The sequence below is a fragment of the Lissotriton helveticus genome, chromosome 5_1 (genome assembly GCF_964261635.1).
Source record: "Lissotriton helveticus chromosome 5_1, aLisHel1.1, whole genome shotgun sequence".
Lineage (NCBI taxonomy): Eukaryota > Metazoa > Chordata > Amphibia > Caudata > Salamandridae > Lissotriton > Lissotriton helveticus.
The window spans coordinates 508646858-508669490 of record NC_136065.1 but is presented as its reverse complement, the minus strand read 5'-3'; the positions used below and the strand labels follow the sequence as shown (position 1 = coordinate 508669490).

At 45.3% G+C, this 22633-nt stretch overlaps 1 protein-coding gene across 2 annotated transcripts in view; it reads left to right on the top strand.

The window, feature by feature from the left end:
• Positions 1-22633, top strand: part of RCN2 (reticulocalbin 2) — a 248102-nt gene that overhangs the window by 77536 nt on the left and 147933 nt on the right. For both annotated transcript variants that reach the window (XM_078642835.1, XM_078642834.1), the window contains exon 6: positions 5092-5188. In XM_078642835.1, coding sequence (XP_078498961.1) covers positions 5092-5188 — 97 coding nt within the window. The remainder of the gene's footprint in view (positions 1-5091; positions 5189-22633) is intronic.

Sequence of the window (22633 nt, the reverse complement as noted above, 5' to 3'; positions counted from 1 at the left end):
GTTGAATGAGCGAGTTATCAGCCGCGGGTAAATCCGTTTAATGAGAGAGTTGAGTGACAGCGAGTAGGAGAGGCTGCAGTAATTGGCCCCGCAGACACGCTCATTTGCGTGTTCCCCCGCTTGAGGCCCAGATGCAGGCCTGTTTGATGTTAGCAGGCGCGTGTTCCCCCGCTTGAGGCCCAGCTGCAGCCCTGGTTGATGTTATCAGGTGCGTGTAATTAGTGTACTGATCCGCCGCCTGAGCCCAGCTAGAGCCCTGGTTGATGGTAGCAGGCGCGTGTAATTTCGTTGAATGAGAGAGTTCAGTAACAGCGCGCAGGAGAGGCTGTAGTAACGTTACTTACCAGGCTTCCAGGTGAACGCGTTTGTCACGCCCCCAGCACACGGCCACAGCAGACGATCTTCTGATTAATGTACGACCCACATGGCATGAAGGGCAGAACGTAGTACACGCCCCCAGCGTTTCTCACGCCCCCAGCGTGCCCGTTGATGCGGCGCAATTGCGTTCACATGGCATGAAGGTCGGACACTCACCCCCAGCGTTTCTCACTCCCCCAGCGTGCCCCTTGATGCTGCGTAGCAACGTAATTGGCGCTTGTATGTACGACTCACATGGCATGAAGGGCAGACACACGCCCCCAGCGTTTGTCACGCCCCCAGCACACGCCCACAGCCCACGATGTGATGGCCGTACCACACGCCCCCCAGCGTTAGTCATGCCCACAGCACAACGCAGACACGCCCACAAGGGACTACTTTGCTGGCATGGTTCTTTTACCTTTTAAATGTACAGAGGAGTTGGCCTAATGGCTAAGGCGCTCGACCTCGGACCTGGGGATCTGGGTTCGAGTCTTGGTAACGATACAAACATCCTGTGATTCTGGGCAAATCACGTAATCACCCCGTGCCTAACAAAAACTAATATGTGTCCGGATTACTGTGCACCTAGGAGGCGCTGGCTCAAACCCTTATGTAGACCTTTAGGCACCCGCCAGCACACAGTGGCGCTACGCATTTTAATGTCTGACACATCCGCTTTGGTTGTATGCAGTGTTTCAAAATTTTTAAAGTGGTCATGGTTGATTCGTGTTAGAAGGCTGTCCTTGTCAATTTAATTCTTGTTTTAACATTTTACCCCCTTTCTCCCTTTCTGTGTAATTAGGAAGTGATTTCTGTGTAATTAGGAAGTGATTGTTGCAAATGTTGCGTTTTATAATTGTTGAACAAGCTTTTATGATATTTTTATATCGAAATAAAGCCTATCAATCAACATCCAACATCCGAATATGTGTCCTCATGTAACGTAACTGGTGCTATGTAAAGCGCTCTGATACCTGATTCAGTTCTGGTTAAGTTCGGACTATATAAAACTCTGCTAAATAAATACATAAATAAGTATGGTGGCCATCTGCATAGCCTATGTCCTTCTGCTGCAACTGCCCTTTCCACCGCTGTATTGGGTGTTGTGATTGGTGCTGTGGTTACTGAGATTACCCGCCTCAAAGGTTTGGGCTCTCTTTATAATATTAGTATGGATTTCTTTATTTCAATGACATCAAACCATGTAGGTTCCAGCTATTGCAGTTCACCATTTCAGCGGACAGTGTCTTCCCACCAGTCCCCGCCATGATCAGAGATATCTCCCATCAAAATTTCCAGGACAATTTCCATCGTTGAGTCCAGTACCAGTGCCATGGGTTTCGATTCTGACAAGGGCGTCCAGTTGCGGAGTGTTCCCCTCACCAGGACCCACTGTGGCATCCAACTGCAGCAAGCCATCCTCCCCCACTGTAATCCTATGGTCAGTCTGTTCTATAGGTTCCTGCACTCTCCATTTTTCTGCTTGCTGCTGAGTATTTTTACCCAGCCGAGACCCCCATCCCCGCTTCTGCCCACAAGGGTCTCTAGATGGGCGGCCATCCCCCTGCAGCTCCAACCATTCCCAAACATCCTGTGGCGAGTCGAAAAAATGTGCTCTTCCCCCCGAAAGAACCTTCAGCTGGGTACACTAACATGTACATTAGCTTTAACTCCCGTTGCTTGCAGATATGATTTCCGAAGTTTCTGCACCTGTCTTGTATAATCTGGATACAGTGAGACTTTATTATTTTCATATTGCAAGTTCTGATGCTCCCTTGCCGCCCGCAAGATGCAGTCCCTGTCTAGATAATGGAGCACTTTTGCAAATCAGTGCACAGGGTTGAGCCCTGGGGGGCGGAGGCTGCACCAATACCCTATGAGGCCTGTCAATCGCAAACAGGGGAGACAGTCCTGTAGGTCGAAGCTGCGTGCGAATCCACTGCTCTAGGAATTGTTTGGGTGTGCTTTGTTCAGCTTTCTTGAAAATTGTTGCTACGCCAAACTCTTCCCTCAGCATCCTCAGCACGCCGCTCCATCACCTGCGTGGCCACTGTCATCTGTGCCACCTGCTGTTTGAGAGTTACCACATCTCCTCGCAATTCTACTATATTAGCCTCTGCTGTTGTCACCTTGTCAGCCACTTTCCAGAGATCAGTCCACAGTAGGTTAACATCAATGGAGACAGTCTCAATGTGATCCTCTAACACCTTTCTGGACCCCTGAATGGCAGCCATGAGATCCGCTTTAGTGGGTTCCAGTTCTCCTTTCTCATCATCAGGCCCGCACCCCCGGTCTGCCTCGTCAATCTCTGCGGAGGGTGCCTCGTGGTTGTGTATTGAGTAATTGTATTGACTTCTGCGCCTTATCTTTCACCATTGTGGCCCCTACAGCAACAGGAATCCAATAGCGATTTGTGTAGTGTCAGGAGGCTTCAGCTGCACTCCGAGCCGGGTTGGCCAAAAACATAGTCCGAAGCTAGGGCCTGGTCCGGCGCTTGTAGCAATATAATTTTGTGTTGTATCCTTGCAAAAAGTTACCAAGTAGGCTTGTTACATCTGTGTTCTTTTTGTTTTGTGTTGGTGTTTTTCCCCCTACCTTTCTCCTTATTGCAGTGGGCGGTGCTGGCCCAGGTTGTCTGCTCACTAAAATCTTGAGTATTGAAATTACCGTCCAAGGGGGGAATCAGACAACCCCTTGGCCACTGTGCCACTTCACATTCAGGCCTTTACCCAGGCGTAGTGGAGTCACCGTCTTGGGCCACACATTTCCACTGGCACCACCAGTCAGCCTGGGCCCACTGTAAGGCCACAGTAGGCGACCCCCCCAATTCTTACACCTTGCCACAAGGAGGGGACAGTTACGAGTCCGGACAACTCAGGGCCCTGCCGCCCGCCAATTGCCTGGACACACCTTCATCAGCCGGGCTAGCTTGAATCCAGTGGCACAGTGAGCAAAGGACCCGCGTCTTGGCATAAAATCCATGCCCCGATCAGAGCGGCAAATCCCAGGGCCCGCTCCCCAAAGTCAGCCAGTAGTCCCCAATGGCCAGGTCACACTATTTTGTTGGCTATGCTGGCCTGCCAGTCGGCTCTATTTCTCACAGCAGGGGGATCCCCAGATGGCTTTAACCCCTCTCCTTACCAGCTGGGGTGGGTATATTCTCATGCTGGTGCAGGATCTTCCTTCAGGGCCACTAGCAATTTCAGATGTTTATTGGATCCACCCCGGTCAGAGCAATGAAACTGTCTCTCCTGCCACACACACAGCTGGGCGCGACACTCGTACAGATCTCACCTCTACAGCAATAACCTCCTCCAAATGGGCCCCGCACCACGCGGCCCCTCTGCCGTCGTAATTGCCAGGTGGTCCTAAGTCACAGCATGCCCCAGAGTCCCTCACGGACCTCCTGCCGATGAGCATCTCCAGCACTGTGCAGTTGCGGCGATACGGCAAGATTGCCCGCGCGTTGTCAGCAGGGCGGGCCCGTCCAGGATCAGGATCAAAGTCCGCTCCCCCTGGCGCTCCGACCGCTGCCGCGGCACCCAGCAAAACATTTAGGAGGCAAGTAGTGGGGTTGGTGGGGAGGGAGCGCAACAATCCCCACCAGTCAGGTGTAAATGCGGCTCCCCCGCCACCAGGCGTCCCCAGACTCCATCGCCCACACAAGGCCTCGACCACTCCCAAACCAGGCCTCCGGACCACTGCGATCTCTTTCACGGACAGCAGCTCAAATCCTGTTGTAGCTGTCTCCTGGGTGATTCCTCGCACTCCAGAGATCGGTGTACTTCTATTTTGACTAGTGAAGGACATCTGCAGCAGGATTCTTGGTCGAACGGACTGGGAGCTACGAAGGCTCACATCCTGTCGGCCATGTTACTTGGCCATGCCCGGCTCACAAGGTGAATTATACCCTCATCTGTGTTTTATTCCTCGAAACAAAGGTTGGAAGCTACTTAAACTCTGTTGCTGCTTTGAGACCCGACTAATGGCTGAGTGTGTGCTATATATATGATTGTAACAAGACCTCAGTCATTTCTAGATCGTGTTTAAGAGACCACTGCTTCTGTCACCAACATAGCTTCTTATTGACAGCTTTGTTGGCCATTCGTGAAAAGATATTTTGGTATGTAAGTGAAAGACATCATCTATGTACGTTAAGCAGTCACCTCAAATTTTTTGTCGCATATGAGCCTACTGTGAGTGAAAGCAAATCTTTTGGGCATGCAAAGAAATATGATTTTGACAATCACCTTTAAATTTGATGATCTTATTTATTTTCTATTTCTTTACTTGGTTTTTCCACAGTGCAAACTAAACCCTACAGGAAGAATGACAGAGCGCTTGATAAAAAGATAGTGGTTGATACAGTATTGTTATATGGTATACCGACTATAGTATACAGGGACCACTGGTTGGCTTGGCTAAAATACAGTAATTACATTAGAGACTCAGTTAAAAAGTACATTTGATCAGGTTTACAAAGAAATAATGGGCCATTGGACTTAATATAGAAAAAAGATATTTTTAAAGCATTTTTTGAATACTGGAAAAAATATAGCAAGATTGACCTGTGGAGGTGGGGCATTCCAGAGGTTGATTGATTAATGCCACAGGTGGTTCATAACATTTTTATTAATTTGTCTTTTATTTTAAAAATTTTCAGTGGAGTCTCCAAATGAAAGTTTTATTAGGAATACTTATAAAATTCCATGTTTATGAATCTCCTTTCAGGAGTTTGTCCTTGATGGAGCATTAGAAGAACATGATAAAGACGGTGACGGATTTGTAAGTTTAGAAGAATTCCTTGGTGATTACAGGAGAGACCCAGGTAAGAAAAAAAGTTACAAATTCAACATACCATTGCTGAAGGTGTTGTGTGAAATTAATCATACTTGTATCATACAGAACATTTTGGTTTTGATTCATCATACATCATAATCAATTTTTCTTTTTTTGGTGGTGTCATAAAAATCCGTAGACAGTGCAAAGACAGCCAGTAAAATCATTGATGTCAATGCTTATGCCTCACCCGAGCCTGCAGTGGTTCCCCGAGGGATCATCTTGGAGTTAAATTACAAATACACTTAATTTTTTGTCTTCACATAAAGTCTTTTCTTAATAGATGATGATTTTTACCTTTTACACACAATTCATTGTTACCCCAGTAGTTTACACTGCTAATGTACTAGGCAAATTACCATGGAACATTGCTAAACCACTCTATTTGTTAACTTCTTAGTTGTGGCTTAGGGTCAGAATAATCTTTAAACTTCTGAATTAGTGTTTTCAGATTTGGGAACTGTTGAAACTGCTTTAAATGGTTTAACAAATTAAGCCTTTCATATTCACTGAGAGAAGGGTTTAGAGATTCCATGACTAAGGGTCTCATTTAGGGTTTGGAGGGAACTGACAATCCTCCAATAGCTGGAGGAAACACTAAATATGAAATGGCATCCTTCAGCTGAATTTCTTCCACAATAACATCCCTATGGTGGTGGAATATTTAGGATTTCCTGCTGAAAATGGAGGAGTTTAAGTTTACTCTAAATAAATGAGGGTTGTATTAAAAAATGTTGAAAACGTTCAGTTGTTCTTGTGCTCACGTCTGATTTGGGAAACCAGTCAAGGAAATAGAACAACAGTTTAATGTGTCTCCCACAAAAAGTCTTGTGCTACCATTCGGTCACAGGTTTTAATAAGAATAGGTCCTTTCATCTTTTGGCGGTGGATATAATAAACATCACTGTATGATGACAACCCTCACGTATTTTCTCAGCACTTTCTGGTACAAGCTTAACTATTCTCTGATATCTGTTTGCAAGCTATTACAACGTTCAGCCCTAGTTCAATATTCACAAAGTAGCACTCTCCTGAGCCGAAGGGAACTTTAACTTTGCTGCTCACTAGAGGAAGAAGAGGGTGCACTATAGTCCTAAGTAATCTAAGCCATAAGAAGACCTCGTCGGTGTGCTGATGTCAGTTCCCTTTTTTCCGCGCCGGTGACGTGTAACGGTTTTTCCCAGGGCTCTCCATTTCTGGGAGTTTCTTTGTTGCAAGTCTTCGGGTCTTTGTAGCAGCGACCATGGCGACTTAGAGGAAAACGTATTCAAGCCAGGCAGGAAATGTGGGGGTCAGATGTCGATTACTGACCCTCATGAAGACTATTTGTGGTGTCTCTCGTCGGACCACGACGTCGGGGACTGTACGTCATGTAGGCGCATGAACCCCAAGGCTTTGAAGGAGTGGGAGGCCAAATTGTTCATGGCCAATTCTAAAAAACTAAAAAGGGGTCGATGAAGATCGAGGTCCCAATCCAAGTCACTGCCACTGCATACCTCGAAGTCAAGGAAGCGGCGCCATGGGTCTAGGCGTCCTTTATCAAAAGATGAAACGCCGAATTTGGTGTCCCCGGCACACCGGCGTCATCGGAAGGACGAAGTCTCTCCATCTCCTGAAGTGGCCCCGTCTCCGGCTCCGAGAGCGGTGACTTCACCGGCATCAAAAGCAGCAACACCTCCACTGTTGCCGACCACTTCACCTCTGGCTCCAGGGTTTCCGGTGCCGCAACCAAAGCCGAATGTGCTGCCTCCTCGGGCAGTCTTAGAGCCTGCAGTACTGGATACAGGGTATCCTGCCTTCCCAACTCTGAGTACGGATCCGTCGCATTTTCTTAATGTGATGTTCGGCTTGTTCTCCAGAGTGGCAAACCCTACTGGTGCGCTGGTTGGCCCCATGGGTCCGTTGGCATACTCCCTGGGAGGTTTGCCTCCTCACTTCCCTCAGTCACCTCTCATGCCTTATATGCTGATTGCTCCAGGGAGTTGGCCTCTCCCGGCGCCGAGATGTTCGATGCCGGTACAATCTCTGGAGGGGCACGTGACACTGGGCGGATCTTCCCTGGCACGGTCTTGTTCCGAACCGGCGTCAACCCGACCTCTACCAGCATCGTCTACTGTCCTAGTAGACCTTCCTTCAACGCTGATCCTGAAGCCGCCAGCGCCACATCTATCGCCACCTACGCTGTTTCCAAGGATGAGGTCTAGAAGAGAAGCACAGAGGTTAATGGAAAAAGAGGAGTATCAAGAACAACATGAGGAGGCTGAGGAAGGGGAGATTGTGGACCCTGATCAGGATTTTGAAGGTCTGCAGAAAGCTAGTGGCCTGGATACATCTCCTGAATGGGAACTCTCCTCTCCAAAAGGTATCCCAACGCAGAAGATTACATCTTATCACTCTGTGATCAGAAAGGCAGCGGATCTACTGGAGTGACCTCTGCCCACAGTAGAACTCAAGGCTAACATTTTGACGGAGGTGTTTCATTCCCCTTCTTCCGTCTCAGAGCTTTTGCTTCCTTTCAAAGGGGCTTTGACTGAGTCCATCCTTGATGTGTGGCAGAAGCCGATGACTGCTCCTGCGGTGTCCAGGTCAGTGGCGAGAAGGTATAAGGTGGCTCCTGGAGATCCTGCTTTCCTATCCACTCCTCCATCACCGGAAATTTTGGTGTCCAGGCTTTGTGCTCCTTGAAGCAGTCTGCAGGGTCAATCCCGTCTACACCTGCAGATAGGGAGTCCAAACGCATGGAGCAATCTGCAAAGAAGGTGTTCTCTTCAGGTAGTACAGCTCTCTAGTCAACTAATGCTACATGTCTGTTGGGTCCCTATATCCATGCACTTATGGACTGGGCAAGGGAAGTGCTCCCGAAACTTCCGGAGGATGTTCAGGGTCATTTTTCGGAGGCTATTTCTGATGCTCAAGCTACGGCCCGCCAGGCCATACAATCGGGTGTGGACACTGCTGACTCGGTTGCCAGGGCAATGGGTTCCTCTGTGGCGACCAGGAGGCATGCTTAATTACGGGGTTCAGGGGTTCTCCCCTGATGTCCAAGCTACCCTGTTAGACCTAGTCTATTTGGGGCCAAATCTGACTCAGCACTGCAGCGCTTTAAAGACCGCAGAGCCACAGCAGAATTTTTGGGTCTCCAGTCTCAATCCAAGGGCTTTAGATAGCGTAAGTTTCATGGTTTTGCAGGACACTATCCTTTCCTGCCAAGAACCAGCCTCAAAAGCCGCAACAGCAAGCAAACCCTCTGTACAGGTCATACAGGGAAAAGGGCAGAGGTTGTCTGCAAGGTTCAGCACAACAGCAAGTCTCCTCCTCTTCTTCTGCCCCTCCAGCTGGTACGGCAGGGGAGCAGCTCTAGTTCCTCCATCCTGGAGCATGCTTATCCAATGGGAGGATGTGTGTCCAATTTTCTACAAAATTGGAGGTCTGTTACTACATATCTCTGGGTGTTGAACTTTCTTAGAGAATGGGTACACTCTACCCTTCCAGGAGTCCCCCCTCCTTTCCCTCCTAGTCAGGGTTTGTGCTCAAAGAGCACCTCCTGCTTCAAGGTGGTTTCGGAGCAGGAAAGGGGTCCCGGTACTTCTTGATTCCCAAAAGGACGGTCCATGAGGCCGATTCTGGACCGCAGGGTTTTGAATTTTTACCTCAAACAGGAGAAATTCAAGTTGTTGACCCTGGCTCAGGTTCTTCTTGTGCTGCAGAAGGAAGACTGTACGGCGTCGCTCGATTTGCAGCATGCATATTTTCACATTCCCATCCTGAAGTCGCATCAGAAGTATCTTTGTTTTACGGAGGGGTCTCAACTGTAACAGTTTGCAGTCTTTCTGTTCGGTCTTAATTCCGCACCTCGGGTCTTTACAGAGGTGATGGCAGCACATTTCAGAACATATGTTTTTTTTTTCCCCTATCTGGACGACTGGCTGCGCAATGCAAAGTCGCCAGGGATGTTGCTGCATCATTTGCAAGTAACAACATGACTATTGTTCGTCTTGAGGTTATCGATAAATGTACCCAACTCTCACCTGGTGCCCTCTCAACGTAACCTGTTCATAGGAACAGAACCGGACACTACTGTGAGTCATGCCTTCGCACCTCTACAGAGAATTCAAGACACCCAGGCAATATTTCCACTTTTTCAGAATGGATCAGCTGTTCCCGTCCTGAAGGTCTTGCGCCTGCTCGGTCTGTTCGAATGTTTGAATTCTTTGGAACCACTGGTAATTACTTTGAGGAGATTGCCAACCATGTTTATTTGCTTGTGTTGCTCATTACAGAAGGGTTCCAGGGTAATGGAAAGTCTGTCATGATCCTGCTGGAGTATTCTAGAACTCAGGGCTGGCCTTATATTGCAGCTAATGTATTGCACCGAGCAAACTGGGTTGGGGGGCGGCAAGGTCCGGACACTCTTGACGAAAGCACACGTTTGTCCTTATGTTTCGGTGCCGAAAGCCTCTGAGCTGAAACCCTCCAAGCCAAAGGAGTCAGAACCAAAGTCGTCCAAGCCGAAATCTTCGGTGCGAAAAGCTCCACACCTAAAAGCTCTGAGCCGACAACCTCTGTGCCAAAAGTTCGGAGCCGAAACAAACCACTCCAAAAACTACACTGCCTAAACTGGCTAAAACTAAAGAACTTGTTCCAAAACATGCGGCACCCAAAGATTCTGAACCAAAATCTTCGATGCCAAAATCCACTCCAAAAGGGACAAGACTTCTTCCAAAGAACTTCCATCAGAAGAACCACCTCTGGATACTTCATTAGAAAATATGGAGAAAGATACTGACACTGCAAAATCCATGGGAGCCCTACAATTACCTTCTAGCAGGGGCTCCTTTCGTTGCTCCTTCTACAGGGGTGGCTCAAAAAGTATTTAATCAGAAAGTCCCTCCTCTTCTTACAAAGGGAACAACCAATCTAGTCCCTCCAGAGGCTATTTTTGCGAAGGTTACAGAGGGAACCATAACAAGGGCAGGGGTAGAGGCAACTCCACCCGCACTTCCCCTGCCAACAAGCGGTGACTTTCCCCTTAGTAGACATATAATTTGCTCAGCGATATCAAGATATGAGATTGCATGAGATTTGAATGGGAACAAATATGCAAAAAGGTAAACAAAAATGTACCTGTGATAGTAGGGAGATTACAAGCAGATCGGCAAAGGTCCTCTGCTCCAGAATGGTGATAGATGGATTAAGAGGAAAAGGCTTCCTTTATAAAGGATTTTGGGAGACGATGTGAGTGACGTAAAAGGCGTCAAGATGGTTACCGACGACTATGGTGTTGGGAACAACTAGACTGAACTTCTGTAAACTGAACTCATGCTAGTATAGGGAAATAAACGAAAGACTATTTGATAACATTGGTTTTTCTTTGTTCGCCCTAAGTTGGCAGGGTATGCTCAGACGTGAGTCCCTTGCTCACTTTGCCACTGGAGTCAAGCAAGCCCGGCTGAAGACGGCTGTAATGCCAGAAACCGGTCCTGGGAAGCTTGATTACGGTCCAGGGAAGACATGGCTTGGCAGTTCGGGCTGGACTGTTCCCATGAGGCACAGGGTCAGACTGATTTGCATATGGCCATGTCTGAACTGGGTGGCGGAGTGAGCTAAAGAACGGTGATGGATTAAACCCAGATCAGTTGACTGGGGGTGAGTGTTTGTATTGTCAACGCTCCGTCCATCACCACCTTTGGTTTTTATTTAATAACATGAACTGCTGCCAGATGATCGGAAGAATCTTTAAATGCTGACAAAATATTTTATTGTAATGCCTATGAATATATATGTTCCTTGACCCTATGTTTACATCTAGGCAGCTAACTTTATTTATTTGAAATAAAAAAAGAAGAAAATAAAGAAAAGACTATAAGAAAAACTAAAACTAATATGAGAACAAAATAAGGATTTCTACGTTGGCAAAGAAGTTCTAATCGGCTTAAGAGACAGAATATATTAAGCCTATGAATCTTAATATTTTCTGACTGCTTGGTTACGTACAATTCATTGTACTCTTATAGAACTGTAAATATGTGTAAGAATCTATTTATGTTAACGGTGGAATATACCCAAAGGTCTGAGTAAATTGAATAAATGACAATGTTGTACCTGATAGCATTCTCCAAACAAATCTTATTATTCAGTTTCTGTATAAAGGTGTCCAGAATAAATACCTTAAACACTAAGAGAGGGGGCACAGGGAGCGTTAAAGAAAAGGTAGGTCCAGTACCGTTGCTCCCAAGAATTAATATGTACTCACTTGTTGGTAACTGTTCCTAAAAGAGGGAGATATAACCTACTGGGTTACATAGGACAGAAGTTATAAAATGATCTCTAGATGTGCTCTCAGTCTGATGAAGAAGGGGGAATTTCTCCTTTAGAAATTAGTACCCTCACACACTCTCGCGAGTGTCATGCTTCATCATCGGGCATTACTCCTTGTGGGGGTGGCGCTGCTGTCCTTCACGGGCCCTGCGAGAGAGCTCTTTGTTGGAGATCTTTTAGGAGGCGCCGCAGTTGTGCATGTGGGTGTGTGGGCCTAAAAAAGGGTGGTGCAAGTGTATTAAAATTGCCCTGCCAGTACCCTGGAGTCCGTTTTATTTGTAGGTCCTTGGGGTCAAAGTTAAAAGACAATTAGGGGAAAGGAGGCGCCTCTCTTTTTAACAAATATAGTCGAGGTCGAGGTATTACTCTGCTGCTCTCAGTACCCGTGTGTATTTGTGAATGTGAAATCTGGTCGACATGTCCAGAATAGATATCCAGAAGCCTTTGCGTCTTCTTCTGATTTCTTGGCTTAGGTTTTCTTGATCTACTTCGATTTTCTCCAGTATTAGCCGTCTAATCTCATCTGCAGTATGCTCCTTTTCTAAATAATGTTTTACCAAAGGAGCTGTGAGTTTAGATGTGCTTATAGCTGCCCAGTGTTCAATAAGGGAGAGGTGTGGCGCAGCGACCAGAGCAGCTGCCTCCGGAGCGTGGGGCTCACAGTTCAATCCCAGGCGGCGGCTCAGCTCAGCATCATGTGACTCCGGGCAAAAGCTCACTTAATCTCCACAGCGGCCCGCAGTGCCTTGAGACCCTATGGGGTGATTAGTTTGCGCTTTACAAATACCGGATTCTAAGACGTGTAGCAATAGGGCGAGCCGTTTCACTGACGTAACCCAAATTATATACCAGAGACAGGGAAGATTTATAGTTTTGCAGTTGGTAAACTTTTTTGCCTTTATTGTATACCCATTGTGGGTAAAAGTTTCTGTCTCTATCACTGGCTTTGCATAGTGTACACTTATATGTACCTACTAGTGGTTTATTCCCATCTATAGTTTTTTGTATGAAGGGTATGCCAGTCTTAAAACAAGAACATACAGCGATAGCTTTGATATTCTTATTTCGCAGAAGGGCAAAATGTGGTTTGGGAAGTTTGGATTCCTGTGTGGCATCACTATTTAGAATATGCCAATTAGAATTAATTATCTGTCTGCTTTTCTCGTTCATGGTGAAATGTTTAGTGATTCACACTAATTGAGGTACTGACTGACATGATTGTTCTCGTAGGAGATGGTCTCTATCAAAAATTCTAGCTCTTTTAAATGTGTCTCTCACAAGTTATTTTGGATAACCTCTCATAAAAAGTTTCCTTCGTTTCAATCACTTGTGTGTCGTAATCCTATAAATTGGAGCAATATCTCTGAAGCCTAAAGAATTGTCCAAAATGTATACTTTGTTTTTGGGCCAGAGGATGGTGGCTCTTGTAGTGTAAAAAGGTGTTTCTAGTTGCAGGCTTCACATACAAGTCTACTTCTAGGATCCCATCATTGTTATGATTTAAGATGTCTAAAGCATCTACTTGATAATCGCTCGTATGGGCTGTGAATTTGACCTTAGACATTGACAGTGGTCGAGCCAAAGAAGGAACTCTGAGTTTGTGTCATTCCAGATAAAAAAGATGTCATCAATATAGCTTGACCAATAGGTCGCAGATTTTAAAGAAAGGAGCAACCTCGTTGTCAGTATTGATTTATTGGCTACTGACGGGGCTACAGATGCTCCCCTACGGACACCTTTAGTTTGTTTGAATAGCTTACCTCCAAACTCAAACGTATTTTCAGATAATCCAATACTGAGGCATTCAACGACAAATGCGTGTGGGCATATAGGGCCAGATGTAGGTGGCTAAATACCGGTCGGTAACGCCGAAATTCCGTAAACTACTGCATTACCGACTGGTATTTAGCCATGTGCAATGTAGGTGAGTTCAAACCTACTTGCAAAATAAGGAATCGCTAAATAGTGATTCCTTATTTTGCTCTTGCATTTAAGGAATCGGAAATACCAATTCCTTAAATGCAATGTACTTGGCACTAAAAATAGTGCACTTCAGCCTTAAGGAATCACTAATTACCACCAACTTCAATTTGGGGGTAAGTAGCGATTTACTTTAAAAAAAGCACATTTTTGCTTTTTTAAATGTGCGATGTGTCACACATCCATGCCCTTAGGGCATGGATGTATGCCACATGTGCACACATGCACATTTCAGGGGTGCAACAGGGTGTCATTTGGACACCCTGGCACCCTTGAAATACCTCCTGCTATTAGTGATTCGGTAATACCGAATCGCTAATAGTGAATCTCTTCCCATTCAATCTTATGGGCCTCCTAGCCCATAGGAATGAATGGCTAGGTATTCCTTAATAACGAATCTCAATTACCGATTCGTTATTAAGCAATGTTAAGGAATCGCTAATATTTTAGCGATTCCTACCTACATTCCATTTAGTGAGTCCTTAATAGCGATTCGGTAAAAATCACTATTAAGGACTCGCTAAATGGAAGTTACCTACATCTGGCCCATACTGTTTTGTGCCTCTGTGAAGCATTTCACTGAGGTATATTGCTGTAGAAAGATTCAGTATCTAGAGTTATCAACGTATCAGTATTCGAGTTGAAGGATAAAAATTCTACTTTGTTGATAATCTCTCTAGTAGCTTTAATGTATGATTTAATCTTAAATTACATGTGGTTGTAAAATGCAGGCTTTATATTTGGATAAAGGTTTGTTGATAGATCCTATGATAGATACAATGTGGCAATAAGGTGGTGGTATCTAGTGAGAGCAATTTAAGGTACATTTTGGCAAAATGGTTTAGGAAAATAGCGATAACTGCAGTGGAACTCACACCATCTTATGCATTGCATTGGACCGAAGAGTGACTAAGTAACAGCCTGTCATTACATTTGGCAGGATGAACACTCATTCATCTCGCTTGCCTGCCATGGGAAGTACTCGCTGTTGAGTAATGAAAGGAGGCTGTGCTACTTTGGAAGCTGATGCTACTAGCAAGGGAGCCGATGGTAGTATTGCATATAGAGATACATGCATTTTGAAGATTAAGATGAAATGCAGAGTTTAACATTTGGATTGTACCTTTATGTTGATTGGTGACAGACTCACCAAAAGCTGAACACTTGTTTTTCAGACATGGGATACCATCAGAGAAGGCACATCTATTTAAATAAAATATGTTTTTATTGAGAGTTCAATTAGTAATAACACATATACAAATGCGCCTGATATATATCAGGTAAAACATCCATCCAGGATACATATTCAATTGATACATTATAGTTCTTATAAATAAATATGTCAGGTATTCTTATCCAGTAATGTGCTTAAAACATAACATCGAGGATCCATATTCAAACGATACAATGTAATTTTTATAAATAAGGAGGGTATGCTCAATCGGTATAATAAAAAACACACCTATTGCACAATCCCACTTATGGCCTACATAATTTAACAAGCATTTGCAATGCAATAGGTCTCGCATTATTTAAGTTTGAGCTATTAGCATTGTAAATGGCAATTGTTTTTTGCTTTGTGCTATAGTTTTTTTTACATAAAAAGCTACATATAAAATATGTTTTATTAAAGTTATTTATGCAGTATCTAAATTTTGTTTGCATAAAAGAGTACAATAATATCTTAGTAAAAAAGTCAAATATTTTAATGGTAATTCACCAAATGTTCATTTATGTGTTGGTTTTGAAAATAGCTAAATTAATAGCTTTGTCATTTACAATGCCAATAGTTATAACTTTCGCAAATGTGACACCTATAGCATTTGTAATGCAACATTTGTATTTACGTGACTTAGATGTATTGATATTACAAATAACAATGGCTTTTAATTTTTTTTAATACTTAATAAAAGTGATTGTAATTTATAATGGCAATAGCTTAAACTTTTGTAAATAACTTTTGTGAAGATTATGTTCAGTGTATTTTACGAAATCCAAGAACAGAAGTGAAATATTAACATCTTTTTGTGACATTTGTAATAAAGCTTGAAACATTGAGAGAACATATTTGTGCTGTGGTGGTGCTGAGTGATGCTGTGGTGGTGCTGAATGGGGCTGTGGTGATGCTGAGGGATGCTGTGGTGGTGCTGAGTGGTGCTATGGTGGTGCTGTGGTGGTGCTGTGGTGGTGCTGTGGTGGTGCTGTGGTGGTGCTGAGTGATGCTAAGTGATGCTGAGTGATGCTGTGGTGGTGCTGAGTGGTGCTGTGGTGGTTCTGAGTGATGCTGTGGTGGTTCTGAGTGATAATGTGGTGGTGCTGAGTGACTGTACTCACTGTCACTCTGCACTCACTGTCACTCTGCACTCACTGTCACTCTGCACTTACTGTCACTCTGCACTTACTGTCACTCTGCACTCACTGTCACTCTGCAGTCACTCTGCACTCACTGTCACTCTGCACTCACTGTCACTCTGCACGCACTCTGCACTCACTGTCACTCTGCACTCACTGTCACTCTGCACTCACTGTCACTCTGCACTCACTGTCACTCTGCACTCACTGTCACTCTGCACTCACTGTCACTCCGCACGCACTCTGCACTCACTGTCACTCTGCACTCACTGTCACTCTGCACTCACTGTCACTGCACTCACTGTCACTCTGCACTCACTGTCACTGCACTCACTGTCACTCTGCACTCACTGTCACTCTGCACTCACTGTCACTCTGCACTCACTGTCACTCTGCACTCACTGTCACTTCGCACTCACTGTCACTCTGCACGCACTCTGCACTCACTGTCACTCTGTACGCACTCTGCACTTACTGTCACTCTGCACGCACTGTCACTCTGCACGCACTGTCACTCTGCACGCACTCTGCACTCACTGTCACTCTGCACTTACTGTCACTCTGCACTCACTGTCACTCTGCACTCACTGTCACTCTGCACTCACTGTCACTCTGCACTCACTGTCACTGCACTCACTGTCACTCTGCACTCACTCTGCACTCACCCTGCACTCACTGTCACTCTGCACTCACTGTCACTCTGCACTCACTGTTACTCTGCACGCACTCTGCACTCACTGTTTCTGCACGCACTCTGCACTCACTGTCACTCTGCACTCACTGTCACTCTGCACTCACTGTCACTCTGCACTCACTGTCACTCTGCACTCACTGTCACTCTGCACTCACTTGTATCTGTCTGTCTTTGCTTTATTTTTTTTATATCTGTACATGTCTGAATTAGCTCATATGTGCGTGAGTGCTTGTGCGGTCATATATGTAACAGTAATGAATGTAACTGCATGAACGTGTGGGTTTGTGCTTGTGTGTGCGCGTATTGGGGTAACTGTGCATGGTGTGGATTGCATGTTAGCATGTAACCAACTGATTTTGGCCTCAGAAGTTCACATGCCCACAATTACAGATTTCACTCACTGGATCAGGCTGAAATCCTGAGCCAACTGAAACGCCCACCAGTAAGCTGTAACACAAAGACAAAAGACCCACGGGCATTTGAAGTTCTACATGTTTTCAGGAGTCAGCAGCCAATTTAAAACACATTTATGCAAATACGCAAAGAAAACTTCCAATCCTGCATCTGAACTTCAGTAGCACGAACAGGAAGGAGAAGCCAGACAGGACCTGCAGTATTTAAGAAAGAAAAGTCTGAAAGTAACGGGGGGAGTGGGTGGGGTGCAAATGAATGCTGAAATAAACAATAGAGGAAAATCAGGAAATGTACTTGCTGCTCCAGAATTGAATGCAGTCATCTGTAAATGAAAAGCAATATTAAACACTATTGCATACTGGATCATCGGCAATGCATTGTGATTGGCTAGAATGTCAATTTATACGTATCTGAGGCTTTCGACACACAACAAATCAAGTGTAACACCTGCCTCGATTTTGAGGAAAGTTACTGTGTATGAAAAACTGACACTTGCAAAAAAGCTAATCCTGAAATGATACCACTGACTGACTGCACTGGACTCTACGGAAGAACTGACAGTGGTAACATAACGTTTTATAAAACTTAAGAATTCATACATATTTGTGTGCATTCATCAGAAGTTATTTCATATAGGTCCCGACTGCCACAGCTTGTGCGCAGTAAAAATTCAACAGTCTAGAAAACAAAACCCATAAAAGGTAAAACTGCATTATATTGTATTTGTTTTTTGTAAAGGTGTATATAATATATATATATATTTTTTTTTTTAAAGAGCCTTGTATGCTATAATGTATATGGGACAAACCATGTTGGGTTTTTATCAGGTGGAAGGGTTTATTTTCCATGGGGCAGGGATGGCAAGCACTTTGGTCGAGTACATTAGATCCTGTATACCTGACCCTTATGATCCAGGCTAGACTATAAATCAGTACACTCACCATCTCTAGAGGCAATAACAATGTTGTGTGTAGACTGCAACTTAACGAATAATAAACATACAAAATATGTAAACCTTAGTACAACAGCAGCTGTCATTTAAAATCAGTGCTCATTCACACTTGTGGTAATCAGCTCAGAAATGAAGAGTTGCAATTTATCATGGCATTAAATTAATGCCAAATGCCGTACTGTACCATGAATACAGATTACTACTGGCTATCCGCAGTGCCAAACAAGGGAACCACTTTTTTTTACTGCAGACATGCAGCAGTGCCTCAACCCACTGAGCAATTTCACGGGTGGGTTGTGTCTGATGATCTGTGGTTACGGCAGGGTTAATATTACACGGCACAGCAGCTCGGAATGTATCAACCTGGGGAGGATGAAAGCTTCCTCTGGCGAGGCAAACCTTGTGCGGCAGGCACACGAACCCACCGAACTATCCTGCTGGCAGTGTCAGTAAATGGCTGCCACGTGCGCTACGCACTTGTGACTTGGACAGACTTTCTGCTTTTACACAAGTCTGGCGGCCTGGGGGCTGCGTTCCGGAGAGTGGGGGCAGAAGAGGAGTGTGGGGGCGGGGGCGCGAACACAGGCACCCCCCACAGGATTAACGCACCCCGCCTGAATGTAGCAGCTCACACAGATGGCATTCATTATCCGTCTATCAACCCACTCACGAGACCGAGAACTTGTGCTCCGTGAATTTCTTGGACCCGGGATCGAGAAGGATCGACAAGGCCATTCGCTGCTGTTAGTCTGCTATCCCACATGACCGCCCTTTACCACCAGGTTCTTAAATGGAAGTTAGACCGATTGCCTTCTCTGCAGCGTTTCGCAAAGGGAATAGATCAGTCAGCAAGCGAGTTGTAACAAGCTGCATGTGAATACAACAAGCAATGCCATGGTGATAAACATCAAAAAGCACCAAATACTCACAATCGAGGAACTTACATTTCAGGATGGCACAGTGTTTAATTTCCTGCTTACAAGAACAAGTAAATGAGATATCTGATGTTCTCACATTCAATAATGTGACATTATTACAGGGGGTTAGGCACACCGTAACAGACTGCTATTGCAACACATAAACCCACTGAAAACCCTCACCCACCCTCCGTATCCCCGCCGAAAAACCTACATCCAGGCACTAAAGTGAGCGTGGGTGTCCTCAACTTGGGAGGGGGGAGGCTATGCGCGCTTAATGTGCGAGTGTAGAGGTGGCATGTGAGTGCAAGGGGCGCCAGTACGTGGTAAGTGTGGGGTGTAATTAAATATAATGAAATGAGAACAAACTCCAAGTTGTCGTCCTCCTGCTGGGCTCTCACCTTCCTATACCACGCAAACACCAAACTGCCCATCCCCCTGCTCAAGCCGCCGGCCTCTCCTTGGAACAAGCATGGCGCGTGCTGCAGTCCGCCGCCGGCCTGCGAGCAGTAAGTCAGGCAGGCCGGGCGGGACAACCGGAAACAGGAAGTAGGAGGGCGGGAGCCTACCCCGCCTCCCACGGAAGAGCCGCGATTGTTTTGAGCACCGGAGCAGGCAGGAGCCTACCCTGCGCCCCGGTGCCGAAGAAGGAAGGAAGAGTCCTGCTGCCGGTGAGAGCCGAGGAAGCCGGTCAGTGGGGCTTCGCCTTGTTGGGGGGGGCATGTGTGTGCGCGCGCGCGTGCGGCGGCGGGCTGTGTATGTGTGTGAGCGTGCGTGCGTGTGTGTGTATGTGTCTTGGAGTCTGTGTGTATGCGTGTGTGTGTGACTGTGGGGGGTTGCCTGTCTGGGTGCCTGCGTGTAAGTGTAAATGCGTGTGCATGCATGCGCGTTAGCCTGACTTGCTGGGAGTATGGGAGGGAAGTGCACGGCGCAGGACGGAACGTGCGCGTTCGCGCAGCCAAATCCGCCAGCTAAAGCTCGTGACAGTTTTTTGTCCCTCATTCCCCGGCATCGGGCAGCTTTAAGTCTCCGTCCCTGGACGCATCCTTCGGATGCGAATTCCAGGGCGAGACCTAAAAATGACCATATTATGTTTCACCTCCAATCTCCAATATTTCTCAGCTTAATTCACATAGATTTCCATAGGGCTTTAAGACCTGACCTAAGGGCGTATCATTTCTCCTGTTCTCGAACTCTGTGTAGATTAATCTGCCAGTGGCAAAAAGAGGGTATATACTCATTCCGCCTATTCTGAAGTATTGGTGATATTGCCAATAAGGCAGGAATATATAAACCTTCCACATGTGCAATGCTGACTGTTATATTTGGGGAGCTGTTGAGAATTGCAATATAGTTATCAATAGCTAGCCCCCGCCCTACGTTATTTCTACAGTATTTCTCAATCTCGTCCCAGAGAGGATTACTCTTAGGGCATTCCCAAACAATGTGATTCCAGCTACTCCCTCCTCCTGCTGAACAGCGAAAGCATGTATCTTCTATCTGGGGGTGTATACTGTGTAGAAAAGCTGGGGTCCTATATAGCAACCATTAGGTGTAGAATTGCATTTTCCTGTCATTTGTTCTTCTCAGTAGAGTTGTACTGAATTTGTTGATTCTGTTCCAGATAGATAAATGCCTTCTTTAGTTTGCCATTTATCTCGGGCCTTTTCATACAACCTCTTGTCCTTATGCACTCTAATTAATTGCTGCCAACCGCTGATCGATCTACATGTGGTTAGTTCCAAAAGGGCTTCACTAAGGTCTAACTTTGCAAAAAGTATAATAGGATCTATATATTTTTTTAAATGTTTAATTTGTAGAAAAGACCATTTAAGTATATCTTTAAAAGACTTAGACCTCGTTCAATTTCTGTCCAATTTTTCCAGGAATAAACATTCATAAAATCTACCACCATTGTGTATCCATTTTCTTCCCATTTGTATACAATATTAGGTTAGACAAGTCGCTACTCCCCAGCATATAAGTCTACCAGGCTTGTGGTGCAGTTTATAAGCGGACTATTATAAAACTTAAACATTTGCGCTTTTTGTTTTAAAAGCCACTGGAGCACCTTGTGACACTTTTTGGGGGATTCTTTACTAGCTTCATTAGATCTGGGATTCTATATTCCTTCATAATTCTTGTTATAAAAAATTCTCTGTATGAAGTGGATCAGAGTAGCTAAACATTCTGTGCATAATATGTGCAAAATGTGCATGATGGTATTCCCTAAGATTGGGGAGGGCAATATCAACTTTCTTGGTTGGATTACTTAAAGTGGCTAGTGCTAATCTTGGTGACTTGTTGGGCCATATAAAAGATGAAAATAACCTTTGTATTTCTTTAAAAAAAGACTTTTGTAATGCATTCAGGATTGCTGAAAATAGAAAGATAAAACGTGGTAGAATCAACATGCGTATTAGACCTACCTGTCCGATAACTGAAATTGGTAATTGGTTCCATTTTACGAATAATCTCTTGATCTCTTGTATTAATGGAACATAGTTTAATCTGTATAAGTCGTCTACGTTTTCAGTGACAAATATACCTAAATATCGCTTAGGTCCTAAGATATAATGGCTGGAATTCAGGTATTAATGAATCTTGTGAACAATTACAAAGTAGGATTTTGGTATTGCCGTTATTTATTTTATACCCGCCCAGTGCTCGATATACCCTGAATATTGCAAAGATTTCCTTTTGAATATTTTCTCTCAGGTTAAGAAAGAGGGCAATATCATCAGCATATAATTTTATATTGGACATACCATGCATAGGATCTGAAAATGCGGCTTTTTGCCTAATGGCTATTGCTAATGGTTCTGTGAACGAAGCACCGAGTATTGGAGATAGGGGACACCCTTGACGAGTGCCTCTATTTACTCTGTAACTGCCTACTTTTCTGGAATTAATAATTATTTGCATGAAGGCATCCTTATATAGGCGTGTGACTATCTGTTTAAAATCTTTAGTGAACCTAAATGTCAGAAAAAAAGGCTTTCCCATGACACTAAATCAAAAGCTTTCTCAGCATCTTAAAATAACACTTACGCAAGTATTTTATTCTGGGTCATGTAATCCAGGGCTTCTATTGCCCATTGATGGCCGTCGCTTGTTTGGCCAGATTCTTGGACCTCGCTACCACCTCTCTCCCCATGCAGTCTGCTTTTCGGCACTTTCGTGGCTATGGAAGGGGTGCCCCACCACGCTCCACCCAGAGCCACAGGCCTGCGCAAGCTACCCAGCCTTTGCGGGAACGTGGGGCCCAGCTTTGTGGGTCTGGGAGCCAGCAGGCGGTCCAGTCCACCAGCGCCCCCTCTGCAGCATCCTCCAAACCTTCCTAATCCGACCTTTCAGGGCCACCAGTTGTCAGTGGGCAGCAGGATTTGCCATCACTTCTCCCAGTGGCACAACATCACGTCGGACAGGTACGTTTTGCAGATAGTCTAAAGGGGCTACTCCCTCCCCTTTGAGACCACCTCTCTCTCCATGCCACCCACATTCCATCGCATGTCGGAGGATCATTTGGCCCTTCTCCATCAGGAAGTTACGTCTCTCTTGGCCAAAGGTAGCTAAAGAGCGAGTTCCTGTGCCAAAAGTAGGTTGTGGTTGTTATTCCCACTACTTCCTGGTACCAAAGAATGACAAAGGCCTGCGTCCTATCTTGGATCTCAGGGACGTCAACCACTTCCTCCAGAAGGAGAAGTTGAAAATGTTGACATTAGCTCAGATCTTGTCTGCCCTCGACCCTGAAGACTGGATGGCCGTGTTGGACTTGCAGGACGCCTATTTTCACATCCCCGTCCT